Genomic DNA, 22,444 nt, shown 5'->3' on the forward strand with positions numbered 1-22,444 from the left:
CACTAAGTCGCAAGGAGCTGTGATTGGTCAGCCCCTTTCTCCTGGTAAACAACCGAAGATACATTACAGTGTGTGTGTGTGTGTGTGTGTGGGTCGGTGGGTGGGTGGGTGTGCGTGCGTGCGTGTGTGTGTGTGTGTGTGTGTGTGTGTGTGTAAGTGGGCAGTGAGACCTTTGTCCGGTGATGTCACCACAGACTGTGTGGACATACAGATAATACACTGATAAACCATCTCTCTGTGCGCGCGCGCGCACACACACACACACACACACACACACACACACACACATACACAGACACACACACACTGAGTCAGTGGGTACACACTGAGCACTCACTTTCTCTCTCCCTCTTTGTTCCTCATGCGGTCAGTCATAGAAACAGATCTGTCCGTGTGTCTGTATACGTGATGTGGTGCAGGGTGTACAAAAGGGAATACAATGGGAAAACCTTTCATTTCATAAAAAAAAAAAAAAAAAAAAAACAATCATTCCCTAAAACTTCCTCAAACAGGAAGGAATTGTGCTTTTTTAGGGGACTAGTTTCAGCGTTGGATTAATACTCATTTTGCACAATAATAGCGAGTGTTTGTGGCAGCAGGACAGTGCATGTGGGATTGAGGAAGTATAAACAACAGTGTGTGTGTGTGTTCATGGTAATGATGGATCATGTCACCCGGTGCAACAGTATGACACTATTATGTTTTGGGGCAGTGTTGGAGCTCTATGGTACAGAGGGAGAAGATTTATCAGGCTTTGGACATTATTTGTTTGTAGGAGTAATTCATTGTTGGTTTATGAAGCCAAAAAGTGATTTGAGAAGCCGTATCAATTAAAGTATATACAAGGGGTCCATGCTCTACACGAATCAGCGGTTCATGAGTCAGGAGTTTGTTGTGCACACACTGAGATGATTAAGGTATTTGAATATGTTTGAGTGAATGTACAGACACTTACTTTAGATGTGCAGTCATTACAGTCACTCTCAATGATAATTCAGTTAATCATTGAAGTGACTTCAGGAAGACTATTGTTCATGAATTGAAGCAGCTCTATGAGACTGTACTTATAGTGCCTTTAGGATAAATGCTAACTTCCAAACGTGCCAACCTCTGGTGGCAGTAGTAATGCAAAGCAAGAGGTCGAGTGAAGTGGCGTAAAGAGTGACAAGTATGCAGAGGGAGGAGACAGGTGGTTGGGTCAAACAAACTTAGGGCCTTCACTCAGGAGACAGCTGTACATGTCCAGTGTAAAAGCAAAAGTCAGTGGTGGGTTATTTCAATTTACTAAAGTAGTTATATTACATCACATTCATAACACAACTGAAGTTGTGTACCTGATCTAGGCACATTCATGACTAAAGCTACATAACTACCAGAATCATTTTAACTCAAACCACAATGTTTTCCCCAATACAACCAAGTAATTTTCTTGCCCAAACCCTAACCAAAGTGCGATCGTATGACAACGGTCAGTCACACCTGTCACTGTTACGTTGGAACATTCACGTTAGTCACTGGCAATCGACTTATTCAGTCATTTTGGTATGTGCATGTGTTGGTTTCAAGCATTGGAAAAAAAACTGAATTTTGACCTCATGGTGGCGCTGCATGAAAAATGAAGGATGAACATGGATAGATTTCACTGCAGTCCATCCAAGAGTTGGTCAACACTAAAAACCAAAACTGTCACCTTCAGGCAGCAGAGGTCAAAGGATAGTCAGTAGAATTCCTCCTCTGGGGCCAACGAATGCCTGTACAGCATTTTAGACTGCCAAAAGTTCTGTTTTTGAGAAAAAACATAAAAGATTTGGAAAACATGGGTAAACTAAAGATATAACTTTTGGCTCTGGAAATGGAGATGTCAGGAATTTTAGACTATTTTTTTTACCTTTTGGAGACTAAAGAATTAATTGTTGGGGCAGAAACAAGGAATCAATACAAAGATATTCATTAGTGCTGCCTTATTGCTCATCTGACAGGTGTACAGTGGAGCTCTGTTATTTTCAAAGAATAAATATCTTCACTGTGAGATTCTTCTGTGTGTGTTTGTGTGTGTGTGTGTGTGTGTGTGAGTGTGTGTGTGTGTGTGTGTGTGTGTGTGTGTGTTAGAGAGAGAAACAGAGTCTTTAATCTGTTGTTCCATTTCCGGTTATCTTCTCAGAACGGAAGGAGGAGAGCATTGATGTGCATTAAGCACAACCACACACACACACACACACACACACACACACACAAGCTCATAGTGCAGTGCTGATTTGCTACAATGCTGCTTGACTCTATATATCTCTGTGTGTGAGTTTAAGTGCTGAGATATGATGCATCAAATGTGTTTGCCCAGCTGCCATGCTGACCTTTGGCATCGCATGAAGTCTGCAGACTGTAACATACTGCACTATACAAACTACTAGAGAGAATGTGAAGATTTTACAACTATGTTTTTGCCATTTTTCCTCCATTATGATAACTTATGACTCACACACATCACCCATTGTAACAGGAGCTTAACCCAGTCCAACCCAGTTTAATCTGGTGATACAAAGTGTGTCAGTGTGGTGGGCCATTATATGTTTGCTGAAACACGTTGATTCATTTTGACTTAAATTGTTGCTAAATATCTTTTTTTCCATGTGTATGTTGCTTAGTTGCAGCTTAATTACTTGTTCATACTGTATGTGGCGATAAGGTGGTAATATTATATGGTCAGTTGTCCTCTGACCATATGTTTAGAAAAATGCTGAATGTAAAGCTTAGAATCATCAGTCAATCTCTCACCATCGTCAAGCAATCAGGATCAATGAACGTGTCATTAAAATGAAAATGGGATGTTAAAAACTACTCATACCAGACCTTAAGTCAAGGTGAAATCAAGTTTTCATTCATAGTTTTTATTTATGTTGTGGCATCGTGTGGCTTTTTGACATACTGATACGCTTATTTCTCCAAACAGGCCAAGAAAGCAAACAAAGAGCTGCTGACTTGACAGTTGTGGCATCTCTGGAACATGGAAGTCTTCTCCAGAGTGAATTATCGTGCTACAACATGGGTTGGTCTTTTCATGGTCCTTTTGGTCCCCATTCTCATGACAACATAATTTTTCCTGCACAAAATGTTTAAAAAAAATGGCTGAAAAGATAATGTCATTCTGAAAATAGATATGTAATGAGAGTGATGTCACCCCAACCATTGTCATCTGTCGAGACTGATACTCCACTGCTTGATCATCCTGTTTCAAAAGAAAGGCATCACGTTGAGAAAGTAACAATATCATTTCTTATAGAATGCATCAACTGCATTTCACCATCATACTCCATAGCATCATTTACTACATTGATCCTTTTTTTTTTGTTATTGTGGAACTCCATTTATACACATATTATGAATGTTATAAACCATACATGATGATATAAGATAATATAATATGAGATAATATGTACCTTTATTGATCCCTGGAGAAAAAAATTCAATTTGGAACAGCAGCAAATGGGAAATAATCAGTCTGCAAACAATACAAAAAATACCTGCAAAAGGTCGGAGTCGACGAAGAGAAAACATTTGAATAAAATAAAAAATATAGACAAAATACAACAGAATAGAAATTCTATATACTCTAGATAGATCTGTGTGCATATAACTGTGCAATGTTCATGTAAATGTGCAATATGGAAAAATATGTAAAGCTGCCTGAATAACATGAAAATCCCCAAATCTATACCAGAAAGGGCCTCAAGTTGCCTCTTACTGCTGAAAAACTTTTTTAAAAGCTTTAAAAGTAGTTCCCTTAGGAGGCTGAGTGTTCCAGCAGTGTGGTCAGAGCAACAAGCACAGAGCTTTAAGTCTGGCAAGATGGATTTGTGAGATCATGTATTCACATCATCTGCCTTGAAAGGTAGAACTAGGAAACTTTTCAATCTCCCCCCCCCCAGTGTTTCCGTCTGGTGTTAATGTTATACTGACGCTGTTGTAAAGATAGCTTTGGTTTGATGGCTACCACTAGCATTCTGGCTACTGTACGAAGAAAAAAACAACTGTAAGAACCTAAATTTGACCTGGAGACCCCAATCTCAGTGATATGAGAAAGGCAGAGTGAAACACTTAGCTTATGTTGATAAGTAAGCACATTTTGTAACTTACTGATGAAGTAGAAAAGAAAGAATGCTCGGATTGAACCTCTCATGTCCGAATGAGCAAAGGAAATACATATCAACCAGGGGAACAGACTTTGACACAACACTGGAGCGCTCTGCATTGAGCACGTCCGTTCAGTCTTGTTCTACCTCGCTTTCTATCTTGCTTTGCCTTCTTTGCCTCCTCCATCAGCGGGGTTCTTTTTCTTTTGCAGTGTAGATGTTCCACAGTTATTCACGTTGTTACCTGGGGATAGTGACCTGGGAAAAATAAATAACACAAAATAAAACATTGTTTTAATTGCGCAACAGCCACCACAATCTGTCATTTACCTCGTAATAATAAGTTAAAGCAAAAAAGTTGTCAGTTTAAATTCTACTTAATTTGTTGATTTGGGGATTTTCAGGATTGGTTTTCACCTTTTCAAATTACTGACTCAAATTCATCAAATTACACACTGCATTAATGTAAGGTGTTTGGTGTATTTTTCAGTTCAGTTTAGTGTACACTAGCCGACTAGCTGACCGATCACGCCCTGAAAACCTTGTGACTACTTCTCAACACCTGTAGACCGCAGCAGTGTTTAAAGCCTGGAGCAGTGGTCACATTCAAAGGACAGCTAACAGTTCTGATTATCTGTTGGGGGGAAATTCACCTGCAGCATTGCGACAACATCACACACGTGAAACAATGTAACGATGCACATCTAATTAATGATTTCATCAAAACATCGCTCAGCCCTGCCGGCTCATGACGGAGTGTCGAAGCATCCAAATGTGGCGCCACACACAAGTAGTGAAGTGTATGTTGAAGGGCGACTTTAGTACTTACCCTGCACTTATATGCCCTCTGTGTAATGGATACCAGGGCTTAAGTGGTAATGGTGCAATAAAAAAAGATACAGCGAAAGAAGCAAGAGGAGAAACATGGGGAGAGGAGAAAAAGGGAGGGAAGAGAGAGACAGAAAGGTAGGAGGGGTAGGAAGATGAAGGAGAGGAAGGAGACAGAGGCAAGGAGACAGGAAGGAAGAAAAGCGAAGCGGGAGAAGAAAGAGAGAAAAAGGAAGACGGCGGAGAAGAGGGTAAAAGAGACAATGGAGACAAAAGAGGGGATGAAAGCGAAAATGAGTACGACGCAAAAAGACGGATGACAGGAGAGATCAAGGGGGACAAAAGACGAGAAGCAAAAGAAAAATGGAAGAAGAAGAGGGGAAGGGAGTGATGAAGGGAACAGACAAAAGAAAAAGCAAATCGGCAGTAAAATACTAAATTAGGCACAAAGAGAGTCTGAGACCCGGAGAGAAACACAAGAGACGGCAGATAAAGAGAGGGCTCTCGAGCTGATGACCGCTCTTTGTGCTATACATTTTTTTTTTTCTCTCTTCCAAAATGAAGCCTGTCCGTCTGAGTCTGTAGAGTCCTTACATTCAGCCTTATTGATCCCCAAACTCTCTGCTCTCTGTCGTCTCTTCATCTCTCAGTCTCCAGCTCTTCATCTCAGCCTCTCTCTTTTCCTACTGTCTGTGTCTGGCCATCACAGACCTAGACAGAGGTGCGTGCCTTTGAAAATGCTAAAAGAGGAAAATATTCAATATCCCATTCCGCCAGCGCAGAATGCATAATTAGCAATTAGCTTTTAGTGATATGATCCGATCTGAGTTTTTTGTGCTATGCCTTAAAAAAATTGAGCGTCTGGTGTGCTTTGATTCTCATACATTTAATCATAAACATTTGCACGCATGACGTTAATTCATTCAGCTTTTAAGCTAATGTTTCATATGTTAGGGAAGCTGTTGTGCTTTTAACCAGTGCTGCTTGTTGAATGTATAGGACGCTCACAGTTCATTTCTCACTACCTTGGATAATAGTCTGGCTTGGCGCTATCATTTCTACTAGCTACCCCTTCTCACTGGAACTTCATGTATCAAATTGTCTGTCTGTAGTCAGACCAACATTGTACATCTTTTCTTTTTTTTTTTCAACAATTTTGTGAGTGGTCCCTCCATTTTTGCTGGAATTTTTGTTTTGTGTCCATCAGCAACTGTGGAGACTGAGGCGCTCATGGTAAAGCTTCCAGGCTGTGATCTATCTTTGTGGTGAGGATGAAAACAGTCTCTAATGACTCTGTTGAGCTCGTCTTTCTCCTCTCTCTCTCTCTCTTTCTCTCTCTCTCACTCCCTGTCTGTAAAATGAAACCAAAGCTTGCTGGCTCACTCACTTTCTCTCTTTTAACTTGCACTTTTAATAAACTTTATTTCTTTATTACACCCCATAAAATGCCTTATGTCAGTGCCACCCAAAGCGAGGCCTGCAGACCACAGTTGGCTCGCTATAAGGTTCAATTTGTCCCTCCAGAGGTTGCTAGCAGAAAAAAACAAAAAATAATATTTAAAAATATTATGTTTAAGTGGTTTTATTTATTTTCTTTAGGTTGAAATTATGTTTGTATATGTAGAATCCCATTCGTTTCCATAATGGCAGCTTGGCAGGTAAAGGGACAATTTGTGCAGGAAGTCAATCAACTTGGGGTCCCAGTACCTTTTTTTTTTTAATACCATTCAGTACAGCACAATAGGTGTTTGCCTTTTGGCCTGTGGCGACTGTTAAGTATCACTGTTGGCCCTGCACATGAAAAAGTTTTGGCATCTCTGCTTAAAGGGACATTATGAAACTTTTTTTACCTTAAAATAACAGCTTCAAAATCTTAAAATAGTGTGAATGGTGGCTTTGTCATAGCCACTCCAAAATTATTTTGACTCAAATGTATCTTGATTTAGCTGTTAGAATTCCTTTAATCCATAGCTTAATATCACAAATGAATGAGTGAATTCATCGAAAGATGTCAACTGGACCTCTTTGAAGAGATGTACGGTTGAGTATCATCTGATATAAATACATAAATGTGTTTTACAATAATCGAATGCCCCAAGCTGAAAAGAATCGGGGCCTTAGATTGCTCTCTGAGGGATCCCACATTAAACGTCTATTACTGTATGTCTAAGGAGTGGTTGATCACCATGAACTATCTACAAATTAAGTATTTATTACAACTAGCGCTTAAACAAGTTGTGATTTCACTGATCAGTCGATTGACAGAGAATTAGTTGGCAGCTAATTCTGGGTTGATGCAACTAACCAAACTAATTATTTTCATTAATCTTTTGCTAAGGAAAACATTAAACTGAGTTGTTATTGAAAGAGCATTATCATTCTCTTTCTGCTGTCTTTCCCTCATCCCAGCATATTGTCATTTCTCCTCTTGTTTCCTTCCTTCTCTTTCTCTCAACATCAACCTCATTTGTCTTCCTCCATATCTCATCAGTCTTTATCATTTTCCTTTATACCAAACTTATTTCTTATCTCCATTGTCCTTATCACCCTTCCTAATTCTGTTTTCCCCTTTCTCCTCTGCTATCCATCCACTCATCTCCATTTCTTTCCCTCCTCCAAACCTCTCTGCTCTGTTTGTTCTCTCTGTTTCTCTGTATTCACTTGCAATGGGTGCTTCAATAAAACATCACCTTGATGTTTCTATTGATGTTTAGCAGCCCTTGAGTCTTAAAACCTCTGTATAATACATTGATGTGTTTGCTGTGAGTGGTACCAGCTCTTGAGGCTCAGCACTTGACTCAAACCCATTCAAGTAAATAGAGAAGAGGCTTTAAGGTGAAATAATGCCTCTCAGCTGCCATATTGGAAGACTTGACCTCTTGGCCAGCCGTCGGTGTTACCAGCTGATTGTGTTTTTAAAATGTAAGTCTTGTGTTTAGCGACAGATGTGAACGGATTTGTTTTGTTCCTGTGTCTGACTAAAAAAGATACTTTCATCACTGATTTATCCTGGTTCCAGACCTATGAACTGTTTCATTCGTAATGGCCAAATGCTGCTTCGCTGTCATGTGGGAAGTAATTTCAGGCTTATTAATACTGTTTACATCAACTTGTTGTAAAGTTGTAATTCGGGGATATTTTCACTATACATGTTGTGCTAGCATCAACATAAACTACATCAGTTGGATGAAAACCATGTCTGGCTGACTTTAATGTCTAGCTTGACCATAACCCCAATCCATGTGGAACAGTTGGCATTGTTCTTGTATGGCAAGCTTAAGTCTTACTTTTGTAATCATAACAGAGAGGAGTTTAAGATCAGACTGTTATTTTCCAGCCATCTTGAGTTTTCTCGCAATGTGAATGCTTGCGAGGTGTAAACACACAAATCTCAGGACATTTTAAGTAAAGTTCAGGTCAACAGTTGTAATGTAATCACAAGTGTTCAGTATGTGACAGAACAAATCTATTACATCAAATCTTCAAGCTGAACTGAATAAACAAAATCAGTTTGGTAAAAAAAAAAAAAACCTTACTGATTTAATGTTCTCATATTAATGGTGGTGGTTTTGTTGATGACAGCCAGAATAAATGTTGTATTAATGCTGACAATGTACAGTACATATCTGCAAACTGAGGATATGTTGCAACTTTACATTTCATTAGGTTCGGTTTCATGTTGTGACAATGGATGAGGCCTTGTTAGGTTTAGGCACAACAGCCACTTAGTTAGAGTTAGACAGATCGTGTTTTGTCTCACGATATCCAGTTCTGTCACAACAAACGTGGCTGGAAACGTTCCAGACATCTTGTTAAGAACATCCAGTGGTTTCAGGCTTACAGATGTTGAAACACTGTCTCAAAGCGTGGTCTCTGGCTTGGCAGCAGTCTCTATGATGTTACTGCCATCGCCTCCACCTCCTGACTTGAAAATCAGCTCATGTGTGAATGTGATATGACATGTTATGAAGAAATGTCAATCTGTTATGTATGACAAGTATAATATCCGTGGTTTGCAGAAATGCCCAAATTACATTCTAGCAACTGGGCCTGGGCTGACAGTGAAGCAGTGGTGAACATTATTACAGATCGATGATTATGATTATGAATGTATAATGTCATGAACGCAATTAGCACAGTTACAGTGATGACAACGACAGCGACGATGAGAAAATTACTGATGTACACAACATTATTGATGAGGAATCTGTCGGTGGTTAATGAGGGTGATGACTGTGATGAGAGTGACTGCCTTCGGTGTTAGAACGATAAAGACGATTATGATGTGGATGAGAGTGAGTTTAACAGCAGAGAGGTTTTCTGTGATGTGACGAGGAGGATTTTGAAGTCAATGACAATGATTGTGATGAGAATGAAAACGCTGGTGGCTTTGCTTACAATAGATTGGGATTAGGAGCGCGAAGAAAATGTTGCTGGTGAAGATCTTCAAGGAATAGCTCGACATGTGACATGTGAGAACTAAGCTAATTTCCTGTCTGCAACTGAGATGAGAAAAAATGATATCAGTGTAAAGCTTGTGTCTTAAGCACATACACTGGAATCAGGACTTGGTTGGTCTAGCTTAGCATTGAGCCTGGAAGCGGGGGGGCAAGTACCTTTATACACATCTAATGCTCACGATGGAGGGTTTTTTTTTTTTCTTCATAAAGAAAAGTGTGCTCCTTCTTCCCAGCACTTCTGTGCAGCATCTCTGGCTACAGCACAGGTTATCATATCCAATCAGTGTGCACAGGTTTGGTCTTCTTTCTCTGTACAGGCATGATGGTATCAAATGTGGCAGCTAGACTTCAGGCAGCTGTGCACATTACTAGGGCCAGCTGTTCTTTCGCCAAGAAAAACTGCACAGAAATCTGTCATAAACCTCATATTGTTGTTTTCACATTTACGCCTGTGAACAGCTTAAACAACTCAAACAACTTAGAATGTGTTAAGCGGTGAGCTTTAGCGATGTCGGTTGGCAAATGTTTGGATTTTGGGAAGAACCAGGCTAACTGTTTTCCTCCTCAGTAGTTATGCTAAGCTAGGCTAACCGCATTCTCTAAGCTACAAACACAATACACAGGCATGAGATTGACACTGATCTTCTCCACTTGCTCACAGAAGTCAAATAAGCACATGAGCTAAAATGTTACCGTGTTAAAAGTTAAAAGATGAACGTTCCAATGTGAATCACTGTAGTGAAGATGATTTATACCTAAACAAGCTAGCAGCTGTCACCTGATATCCAGTCCTTATTAAGATAATTATTATGTGACAACAGCGATGACTAAAATCATGATAAATATTGTGCTGACGATGCTTATTTGAGAATTTCAATAGTGGTCGTACAGATGAAGATATAAATATGATGTGCTTTGGGGAGAATAATCATGTGATCATGGTTCCAAACGTCTTCGATGAGGACGGCACTCTGCGACAGAGCAGCCTGACGGGGAGGAAACAATAGAAAGACGAGACGAGTGATTCTCCAAATTTTTCTGCTGATCTCGTTTGCAGTTAGAGACGCATTTAGCACCACATTGATGTCTGTGGGAGAGACCGAGAGAGCTGATGAAAGACAGAGGCACCCTGCTTTATTGATCTCATTGATTCCACCCCTTACCTTTAAAGAAAAGCCATCCCTCCCCCTCCCCGCTTTCACCCCCTCCTCAAACCGGTAAACCCCTTTTGAATAATATAATTGCGTATTTCATCCTCACTGTAACCTCGGCCAGAGGAAAAAAAGCCTGATTGAATCACTCGGGCGTGCTGTTTTCTCCATTGACGGCAGACTGCGCCTTGTGTGTGTGGGTGGGTGATTTTGATTGCTCCTTTTTTTTTTTTACACGTAGATGTCTGCACTTTTTTTTTTTTGTCTGGGGTGAACTGCTGCTGAGCTGCTTTTCATCGAGCTACAGTAAGCAGAAAACAGGAGAGGCCGAGTGGGAATGGTGTACATTTGAAACAGCGCTCATTGTTTCATTATTTACTGGTCGACTTATTTGAAACATTTGAATTAGAGAGATATTAAGATAAGAGATATTTTCATTCATTTTCAGATCGGCATATATTTTTTTCTGCCCCATTTGCAATGCAAAACAAAAGCCTCGTACACCCAGACCAGTGCTGCCTCCCTATACATTACATCTTCATCCATGCAAATCATCAATCATGTTGACAAAATTAAATTAGTCCTAACTTAAGTCTTGTCATTCTATTCTTCTGCATGTGCATTTTAAATGATAAAATAAGAAGCAGTCATGTCTGAATTAAGTCATAGCAGAACATAGCTACACGTAAAATTGTTATATACCAGTGTGCAGGGATTTGGCCATTTAAATAATATGAATAAATAAAACATATGTATAAATCAGCATGAACAGCAATTCTACAGTTTTGTTTAGGTGTCTCCCAAATACATTCTGACATTCTAAATTTGCTAAGCGGAGTGTAAACAATGTCAGACGTGCAGAAAAATAACTATTGGCGCGACTATCTGTTATCTGGATTTCTGTTGGTTACACCAGAAGAGTGGCTGTTTCCCCCAGAGGCCAGACGATAGCCAATGGCCACTGAGATTTAGCAGCAGAGGTGAAAATAGCACTTTGTTGCTATGTGCCTCCCTGTTTGAATAATGTTCTGTAACATACGTTAAAGAGGAAATATCTGGGCGTCTGAGGGGAAAAAGAGGTTGACAGAACATCTGTAAGGTCGCTCAGAAGGAAAAAGCTGTTATTAACAATTCAGCTTGATACAAACAGACTTCAGCCCACAGTCAGACGTTTCATCACAAAGATTGTCCAATAAATAGTGAGGTCCAATGTCCAAGATCGTTTGTGGTTCAGACTGAACAAACACAGAAAACTGGGACAGTTTTGGGTCTCATGCTGATGAGCTTCTATCGACTACATGACATGTCCCAATTATCTGTTTGTGACACTATCTGTATAAATAGTAACAACAGATTGAAAAGCACTTTTACATCCAGTGCGCATACACACACACGCACACAAACACACACACATTGACTATATTTTTCCTGGTTCAGTGTTCTTCATATTCAGAGATCAATAGTGCCACCTGTCAGCGGCAGACTACATTACAGCTACAAACATTTTGCCTCCTGATGGCGTGGATCATTAATATTATTATAAACCCATTCTCTATAATGAACACCAGGGACATTTGTGTTTGAGTCATTTCATCTAGCCAGCTTAAAAAAAAAAGGTGACATTTTCAAAGCAGGTCGTGTGTGTAGTATGTATGAAAATTGTTTTCAGAATAAAAGTCATGTTGACTTTAAAGTACCTCAGACCTCTTCACCCATCATATTCATCACACAGTGTTATTGTCAAATCTTTCATCTTTACAAATTCATCAGGTTCAAAAAAGCTGCTGTGAAGACCAGAGTCTGCGATCCAGAGCCTTCTAGAGATAGCAAATACATCAGGCTGAATATGTAGTCGGTGTGTCTAGAACGATGCACAAGTCATGTGAAATGTTTCCAGACGATAAATCAGGATAGGCCTTTGAAAACATGGAATATGTGGTTTGAATGTCACACTCAGCGTGAACCTCATATGTTTGTTTATCAGGAAGACCCTAAGGCTACTTAACCATCTATCACGAGACAAAGACAAAGAGCAGCAGAGAAACACAAAGCTGTTTATTCCATTAAACACTGTGACAGGAGCCCAGAGGAGACTGGGGGAGGGATGTTGGTGTGTGTGTGTGAGTGTGTGTGTGTGCGTGTGTGTTTACAGCGAGGATAGTTTCCCCTTACATAATAGTTTTGTGACTGAATCGAGTCCTTAACCTGATTCGTACTGATCAGCCGGGCTCAGACTCATGCATACTTAATTCACAGAGGTAATCAAATGAAACGCACCCAGACCTCCTCCTCCTCCTCCTCCTCCTCCTCCTCCTCCTCCTCACCCACTGACTGAGATACAAATGATAGCACATTAGAAGACACTCTATTACTATTGTTGTTGCATTCAGTATGTTTTCCTTCAAGTTTATGATCAAAAGAAAGGCACCAGCAGTATATCAAAATTCATCATGAAAGTGTAATATACTGAGAGAGATACAGAGAGAGAGAGCGAGAAAGAGGTGTGACGCGCTGCCAAGCAGACATTTTAGATGTTATTAAACTCAAAGGGATTTTCTGTGATTAGAGGCTGGATACAGGTGTTATTGGTAGCAGATAGACATCATACAAGGAAGACGAGGAGGAAAAATCTAATTCTGCTGACTGACAGCAAGCCGCGCTGCGCTTTACTGACTGAACCTCACACCTCAGAGTTCATCTCTCCTCTCCGCATGACAAAGAGGTCAGTGAGAAATGAACGAGTTAAAAAAATTAGGAGAAGTATGAGTGGAGCCAGCAACAGGACATGACGCATCTGAAGTTAGTGACAAGCCAGAAGAAATGAGGACGAAGCAGAGGCAGAGGGGAGAGAGTAAATGTACACAACACACCTCTGTTTAACTCTTTAAAGAGAGATTTTAGTTTGCCTTTATTGGGCTGTTGATGGTTACAAGGAGTTGATCCTTTTGAATTCATGCTAAGATCACATATCTCCTATCACAACAGCCTGTGGTTCGTCCGCTTTTCTTCTGACGCCACAAACACAGTGCACCAAAGTGTGCTTGAAAGTCGACTAAGATCCACGATGTCAGGCATGTCTCTGGTTGTTCAGTGTTTGGGAGAAATGACCTAAACAGGTTAGCGGTGAAAGCATGACAAATTACTAAAAGCTCATCATCAAACCTCACACTGCATGTTGTAATTTGCATTTTACCTCTCATGTAATTCAGTTGTGTCCTTATAAGTGAAATGCCTGAACTGTATTAGTAAAGTTTTGGATGCCGCAGGTGAAGACAGACAGACAGACAGACAGACAGACAGCAGGTAAACAGAGATCAGATGTACGCAGGAACATGAACTTCTGTCAACAAGATCTTCTGTTTGTCTTTCATTTAAAACATGCTTTCAAATCCTCCTCCAATATTGAACTGCTGTTCAAACAGAACAAACAATGCTAACACTTTTATTTTCTCCCTGTCTTCCCCTCACCCCACCTCCTCCCCTATGCTTCCCACTCTCATTGTCTCGTCCCCCCCCCCCCCCCCCCCTTCCCCTTCCCCTTCTCCCCTGCCTCCTCGCAGCGTGCAAACGGAAGGAGCAGGACACGGCGAAGGACCGCAACAGCACGCCAAAGAAGTCGCGGCTGGTCTTCACTGACCTGCAGCGTCGCACCCTGCTAGCCATCTTCAAGGAGAACAAGCGACCGTCCAAGGAGATGCAGCTCACCATCTCTCAGCAGCTGGGCCTCGAACTCACCACCGTCAGCAACTTCTTCATGAACGCCCGCCGCCGGAGCCTGGACAAATGGACAGACGACGGAGCCAGCCCCGGCGGCCAATCTTCGGCGTCCAGCACTTGTACCAAAGCGTGATGATAGATAGCGAGGAGGGAAGCGACAGGGAGGGGTGGGGCGGGGTGGTCGAGGCGCGGGGAGGGATGGAGGGGTTGGGGGCGTGGGTCGCGGTTCCGTCCGGTCGAAGCGAGGAGGAAAACCAAACTTTTTACATTTCTTTTTTGTTTGTTTGTTTGTCTGTTTTGCTTTTGTCAAGGGTGACAAACTGAGAGAGGGGCTGCTCACTGCGACGACTTGTTTGTAGCCTAACCGCCTTTTTGCAAATCCATCATAAATCCATAAAAAAGCTGGAGGGTAAACTACAAAACTTAAAGACCTCACTGGGGAAAAAGAAAAAAAACTCCTGAATTATACACTTTCACTGCTGATGTCTCCTGTAGGACAGTAAGCTGACACACTAGCCCAAATACCAAAGACTAGAAGACAATGTATGTTTTCTATTATGCAATATAAGCTAGGAACAAACCAACAAAACAAGAAACCAATGAAAGCTTTATGACTGCAGAATGTGCTAGAAGCTCTGGGATGGGATAGAAAAAAAGTGGAAGTGGAAATTTTGACCCTCTAATGTCCAAATATCTCAAACGACATGAGCCTCTGTTTGGGACAGAGTTGAAGTAGGGTTCCGGAGACTGCACAGCCAAATTTTAGGAAGCTCATAGCTGACAAAAGGAGGGCAGTTTGTGCAGCTGAAATCTATTTTTTTAACAAAAACCAAAGATGCATGAGGGCCCAGTTCTCTGTGAAAAAAACATTTGTTGATTGAGTATTAATGTTCAACCTCGACCTTGGAAAAAGTAGTTTTAGAAAATAATCTTAAGCATAAGGCCCACCTACTGTCTTGGACAAAGTGTGCTCAGTGTGCCTGGGAAAAGCCAGTTGGCCTTACATTGAGATTATTTCGGCAAACATTCAGTTGACTCATCTAAATCAGTCTGTTGGGGGTTTTGCTCAAGAAAATGGCTCAGTGATGTATTACCATGGGCTGTGCAGTCTCCCATTTTAACCGTTCACCGGTTCACAAACAATTCAGAAAAAACAAATTGTGTTTTGCATTAATATCAGAATTGAAGAGTTGGCCAGGAAATCTCCTACTGCTGTTGACTTTTGGAAAATATATGATCCAGGTTGTAGATGGATTATTTTCTTAAATAATGACTAAAACCTAATCAACTTTCTCGTTATTTTTTGGACAAAAACTCTTCAATTTTACCAAGAAAGAGCAACATGTAATACATTTGACTCTTAAAAGAGGGCAGTGAGGAATCTTAGGAGATAGCTGAATATGCAAGCACAAACACACACACATACACAAACATTCAGCAAGGCACATGCAGCTTTCCTCATCATTTGAGCCAACATGTAGAATTACAAGCTTTCTCAGTATACTTAGCATTCAGTAGCATTTTAGTTTATTATATATGATATACACAATGTATGTGAGCACAATCTTGAAGCACATTTTCTTTGCAATAGAACCGGGGCTCTCTGCCAAGCCGAGTGGTCTTCACATCTTAGAAAAACTCAGGATACCATTTTTTCTAAACAGTGGCTGAAATCCATTCGGCGTCTGTCGTTACACACTGTAATGTAGAAATGTGCAGACACACATGTAGACACACTCTGTTGCAGACAAGCAACCCCACACACACACACACACACACAAACACAAACACACACACACACACACACATACAACTTTAGAATGTCATTTGTCAAACGTTCCCCAGAATTCCCACCCTGACCAAAACATTGTCAGTTTAACCAAAGCTAAGCTCCAGTTTACCCTCGCTTCACCCACCCATCATTTCTGTTACTATGGTAACTCATCCATCAGGGCAGCGGTTTCCACCTAGCATCTTAGCATTAGAACAATCTGTTTTCAGGCAGAACAAAGATTCTCTCAACACAGCTGAAGACTAATGTTGTTTGATGAAAAGAGCTCTGACGATTTGAGCCAAATTTCGTGGTCCAAAACGAGGTAGATTTGACTTCCTCAGAGAAAAAACTATGTCAACTTCCGCCAGGATTTACACAAACAAATCATATAAGATTAAAGAAACACTGAGAAAGTTCATGTTTCCATTTGAACACAATTTGTTTGGACGCTGACCAACCACAGCATCCACAGAAAGTCAACAATACCTTGCAAAGCCTAAAAAAGCTGTTCGCTATTATAATCCATGTTTAATCAAGAGCTTTCAATAAATCAGCAGAAGCCACAAAACACAAACTGGTTTCTTGAGCCATTTCTGCCCAAGGTTTTGTGGAATGAGCACAGAAAGCACAAAACAAAGGGGTACCTTGATGCTACAGGCTCCTTCTATAAGTTGTCTCCAACTACATCTTAAGCCAAAAGTGTTCATACCTGTTCCAAATGACCACTTCCACCCCATCATAAAGAGGGACACCGTCCAATGAATCATACAAATGGGAGAGTGGTGCACAATTTTTGGACAATCTATCTACACAGGCTTATGTGTTGTTGGAGACATGACAAGTGATGGGAGTAGTTGAGTATGCATTATTGTCAGTTTCAGAAGTTCAATTTCAAATGTTCAGCCATTTAGGAAGTTTGTTTAAATTTTATATGAGGGCTAGTTAGTTTTGCTATTATGATCAAAACCCAAAACAAAACAAAACCCACCAGTGTCCAAGTCAAGATTTTGTGCAAATTAAAAAAAAAATTGCCAGTGTGGGTTATCATTGTTAAAGAGGTTCTTGTTTGAAACCTTTTGGTGTAACTCCAGCCATAGAGCTAAAATGCTTTTTGGAAACCTGTAGCTGCCATCACAAAAAAAACAAAAACAAACAACAAACAGCAAACTCTCACCAAATTGAGTAACAAACACAACAGCAGAACCAGTGAACCGTCTGAACCCGCGGAGGACGGACTGTCCAGGCGGATCAGGGCCTTTGTAATAGTTAAAGAGGACAATCTAAAGACGATGCCTGACAGGTCCGTCTCTTCCAGAGGGTCAGCGGGCTGGAAAACAAGAAGACAGGTAATTGGACCACTCAACAGTTGTCTTTAGAAGGATTTTTCTATTTTAAGACTCAGAATTTTTCTTTGCATAGGAGTTGGATGCTTGGTTAAAAGGACTGTAGACAAACAGATGGACTGAAACACAGAGACGTCTCTCTGGCTGGCTTTGTGTCCTAACAACTTCACCAAGCATCCATCGCCACCAAATCCAACAACACTTCTTGACTTCAGTTTGATACCGTCCCACTGTACAGCCTTTAAACATTATGTAAATACTAATGCACCCAAAGAACCGCCACCACCTCCTCCTCTGTTTTTACAGCCTTTACCACCCGCAATCACCTCATCAATCATCTCTCACTCAAGCTATCAAACCAAAAAAAGAAACCAAACCAAAGGAAAGGCGTCAGTCAGCAGCCCCTGCTCCATAGAAACCCCAGGCTGAGTACCGGCCTGGTTAGAGGCAAGCCAGAGGCTTTAAGAACGATTTAAAATAAAAATGGACACTTGAGACTTTTTCTATTTATTGACAAATCGAAACCAAAGAAAACCTTTTCAGCACCTAACTGTTCCAACAAACGGAAAAAACTAACTGAAGATGGAAGAGAATTATTACCAAAAAAGAAAAAAAAACTACAAAAAAAAGAGTGGTGGCGATGATGTCGATGTTGGAAGATGACGACGACGAGGGAGGAAAGAAGAAAGGATGACATCATGGGAGTGGAGAAGTAGCTTTGTTCTGCCTGATGTTGCATCAGGCCGTCTTTAAGGGAAAGCAAGTTGGGGACTGAAAAGGGTTAAACCACACAGGAAGGAGGGAAGGAACCAACGGAGGACGCCGTCGACCATTTTTCTTCCCTCCAACCTCCAAAAAAGGCAGAACATTAATGTGTCTCTCACGGTTGAAGAGTGTCTTTAACGTGTGCCTATGCAGTTTTTCAAAGTAAAAAAATGGTTAAAAGAACAACAGAAACCTCATCAGCTAACAAACCAAAGATTCACCGTAAACTCCAGTAGCAGTTCTTCTCCCCCCGAAAAAGGAAAATCTCAACTTTTGCTAACCAGCGTACACGCCTACAGCATGATGTCCATCCATGCTGGAGTGGTGTGCTGTGGGTTTTTAATATTTTCTACCAATTATTACCCTATTACATCTGTTGTACGCAAAAACTTTGTGGGTTAGCATGTAGGCTAATCAAGCGTGCTAGTCCTTTAGTTTCCAAGTAAGTCGCCTTTCTTTTGTCCTATTAGCCTTTTCAAAGTTGACCTAACCTAGATGACAGTGGATGCTATAACAGTTTCCTTCAGGGTAGCCAGTATTTTGCTTTTGCTGATTTCCCCACAGCAGCCACTCGTATGGGTCTGTACAGTATCTTTCAAAGCTAAAATGTAGCCTATACATCTGGCAGACTATTTGGATGTTGGTGATTCCTCCAGCATGGTGTTAACGCATGCAGCCATCATAGTAATAAATCCCTCTTGGACACAATCTTAACCATGGCCACCAAATCCACAAATCTGAAGTTTCTCAGATAGCTTTGCTGTTGCCGTTTCTGTTTTTTTACCCTCATCACAAGTCATCACCTGCCCCACAGGACAAAGTCTACCTCCAACAATCTCCAGCAGTAGATAGCAGCCAGACAACAGTTCAAGTGACGTATTGTTTTTTTTTTTTTTTTAACCCTTTTTCACATCCATACATTAGGCCCAATAACACATTTGAGCCAGAAACAGCTTGGTGTGTTCCCATCAAGAAAAAACATCAACTACTCGTTGACTGTTACTCAAATGCTTCCATCTTCCATGTTTTGCCTCCACCCAGTCTGGGGATTCAAATAAGCCACTTTTTCGCGTTAAGCTCGCTGTTGTCCGGCACACTTTCTACTGGGGAGAGAGTGACAATGTAATGCTATGTGAAACGTACAGTGCATACCAAAGATTTTTTGCTGTACTAATAGTAGCACACTGACACCTTTTCTTTTTTCCATACCTGTTTAAGATTCTCGAAACAGATCCTTTGTTAGCGTGACCAATTTTCATTTATATTGAGTCACAGTGTTGTTTTACTCGCCATCTCCGAGTCTTTACTATTCAACCCAAATCTAGCAGAAACCAGCTGAACCCACACTGTTTCACAAGGATGCATCAAATAGAAAACAGGCCTCCTCCCTTTTCTTGCTGTCCAAGTGCGAGATACCAGACCAAGAAATAAAAGGACATGGAACGAAAGTGTGCTAAGCTGAGTTTTGGCTAACAAAACAAAACACTGCTGGCTTGGGTGGAATGTTTTGAAAAGTGGAGGGCACATTTTTGACAATATCTATCATTACGTCACAGTTTGTTATATCCTGCCTTGCCATGCTGGAGGAGGATCCTCACAGAGCGAGTGATGATCGGACGTTTGTAACTGTCCATAGCTAACGTTAGCCTTCGTTAGCTTGTTCTTTAGGGGGGAGGAACTATGCTACTGTTCCATATATACAACAATAAATGAAACAAAACCAAAAAACCCTACACCCGCTGAGAGAAACTGCTAAAATATCGGTCAAATAGCTTTATCCTTAGTTTTCTCTCTCTCTTTCTGTATGTAAAGCTTCTAGTCCAAAGAAATCATCCACCCACCTGACCTTCCAATCCTGCTAACCGCGGCCAACGGAGGGGCGTGGTTTAAGGCTCAGGGGGTGGCGGCCATTTTCCATTCCCACTTGCAGTTCTGTCTGGATGTAACACAGGCTAAACCTGCCAAACCAAAAAGAAATGGGTATGAAACCAAAAACTGTCCCAAAGAGGTTTTCATTGCTTGTTTGTTTTAAGTACTTAAAAATTATTTGCCAATACTTAAGTGTCTACTACTACTACTGTGTTCCTTTCTAGGTTTTGCAATATGTGATTTTTTTTTTTATTTAATGTAATTTATGTTTTCTTTTTAATTCTGAATTAATTTAAGCGAACAAATTTTGTTGCCAAATCTCCCTCTGAACCCTTTTCCCCTGATGATGATTAGCTTTGCCAAAGTTTACATTGTATGTTCCCTTTTCTTTCTGTTCAATGCTGTATTTATTTATGAGGTGTTTTAGAACACACTAGTTTTGTACTTAATAATAATTTAATGTTATTTAATTAGATGTAATTGCTTTTTGATGAATATTTATGAGTATTTAAGAATGTTAGTTGCATCAAAGATGCAGTGCTTATGCCACGCCTGTTAATTTATTCTTAGTTAGCTTTACTTTAAAAAGCAAATGAGATGTTGTTTTATGAATGTGTAGACTTAATGAGAACAGTGTAGGAATGTCAGAGTAGACTTGTGTACTTCTGAATGTCAACACTTGCTCTCACTCTTTAGCCAGTCTAGTTTTCAGTCCTGGTATTGATTTTTCTTTTTCGAGTATGAAAACAATCTCTTGATGACAAATAATAGCCTACCGAATGATGAGCACTGCATCTGTTTTTCTTTCCCTCCTTGTGATTTTATGGCTAATTTATTGGTTGCTTTAATTTTTAATTTGTTTGCATCCTGCTGACCATTGTTGAACAAGCAATGAATTTCAGACTGATGTTCTAGTGACACTTGATCAGGTGAAGTAAGGGCCACACACCGATACAAACTGACCATCACCAAAGATAACTGGAATCCTTGAGAGGCCAATAAATTGTGTGTGTTTACATCCACGCAGCGCATACCCTGGTTAAGGTCTTATTCGTACATTTACTTAATGGTACTATAAAACAATATATACATGTTCAGATGTGCCATTTTGAATTTTCTAGTTTGTTATTTGGCATTACCTTGCACATCAACTCTTAAAGAAACTTTACTTGCTGTATTGTGAGAACCAACCTGATTTTAGTTCAGTTTAGTTCATGTCTCATTACTAAATTAAACATTCACAAAAGTGATCATATATAGCTACAGAATGCAGCAGAATCTTTTCCGATATCTTATTACTAAATCCACTCTTTCGGTTATTAAATTACATGTTAAGTCACTTTACACAATAGGTTAGTCCCGCCCCTTTTTATTGCCACAGAAATTTGCCTTTTAGTAGGGGAAATCTGGTAATACTGTCAAAGCGTGTCAGGGTTTGGATGCATTTTTTTGCATTTATGAGGGTATTAGGGTTCAAGCAAATACAGAGTTTGAGGTTTGTCTGCAGTCAGCAGCGGAGTTTCTGGTACACACTTAGTGGCTCCATACAATCCAACAAACTGCCAAAGACATTTTAATCATCACCGAATATTATCACTGTTCTTATCTCTTCGACTTTCTGTCAAATGACGAGCATCAGACGAACAACATAAAGAACCACATTGTGTTCAGTAAAGGCTGCTCATTTACAACTTTCTCAGCGATTCTCTGTGTCAGAATAAGATCTTATCCAGGTTGACGCTGACAGGATATAATGTCAACACACACCACCTCGACAGGAAAACACCTGCTGTGTATCCCATTTGTAACCAGACTATTGGCATTCGTGAATGCAAACACACCGACTTGTTTCACTCGTTAGGAAGGAAAACTGAGGAGTCCCTTAAAGCTAGCTGCTTCCAAGACTGACTTTGTGTGTATGTAAAAAGAAAAAAAAAACTTTCTATTTCAATAGTGAGAACCAGAGAGGCTACCTCACTGACTTTCCATTTGTCCTTTTAATCGTGTTGATGAAACCAAAGAAACCAAAGATTTTTGTCCTCTTCAGTATGGTCTGCGCTCAGCTCCGTGCTTTTGTGCTCTCTCTTCTCAATGATGCCACATTTTGACCCCTTATCTATTTCTCTCCCATCCACACTCTGTCTTTTCCCTCCCTCTCTTTTTGCCTTGCATTGTCTCCTCTCCTCAAAAAATAATATGTGTGAAGCATAAATAGGCGGGTTTAGCACGGGTGTCGGGTTGTATGCTTGATGTTGAAGTGGCGCAAGCAGAAATACACAATTCTACATTTTTCTGGGTTATAGTGCTAGAAAAGGACACTCTAATTTCAAATTAAGCAATATGACAAACAAGCAGGACCAAAGACTCTGGGAGACTAAAGACACTCAAGTGTCGCTAACTAAGGATCACA

At 40.5% G+C, this 22,444-nt stretch overlaps 1 protein-coding gene across 2 annotated transcripts in view; it reads left to right on the forward strand.

The window, feature by feature from the left end:
• Nucleotides 1-14,439, forward strand: part of onecut2 (one cut homeobox 2) — a 33,498-nt gene extending 19,059 nt beyond the window's left edge. The window contains exons 2-3 of one of the 2 annotated variants that reach the window (XM_030434949.1): nt 2,948-3,043; nt 14,127-14,439. In XM_030434949.1, coding sequence (XP_030290809.1) covers nt 2,948-3,043; nt 14,127-14,416 — 386 coding nt within the window. In that variant the 3' untranslated portion in view covers nt 14,417-14,439. The remainder of the gene's footprint in view (nt 1-2,947; nt 3,044-14,126) is intronic. The other variant, XM_030434950.1, reaches the window with a different exon arrangement.
• Nucleotides 14,440-22,444: the final 8,005 nt, after the last annotated feature.

The sequence above is a fragment of the Sparus aurata genome, chromosome 12, assembly GCF_900880675.1.
Source record: "Sparus aurata chromosome 12, fSpaAur1.1, whole genome shotgun sequence".
NCBI lineage: Eukaryota > Metazoa > Chordata > Actinopteri > Spariformes > Sparidae > Sparus > Sparus aurata.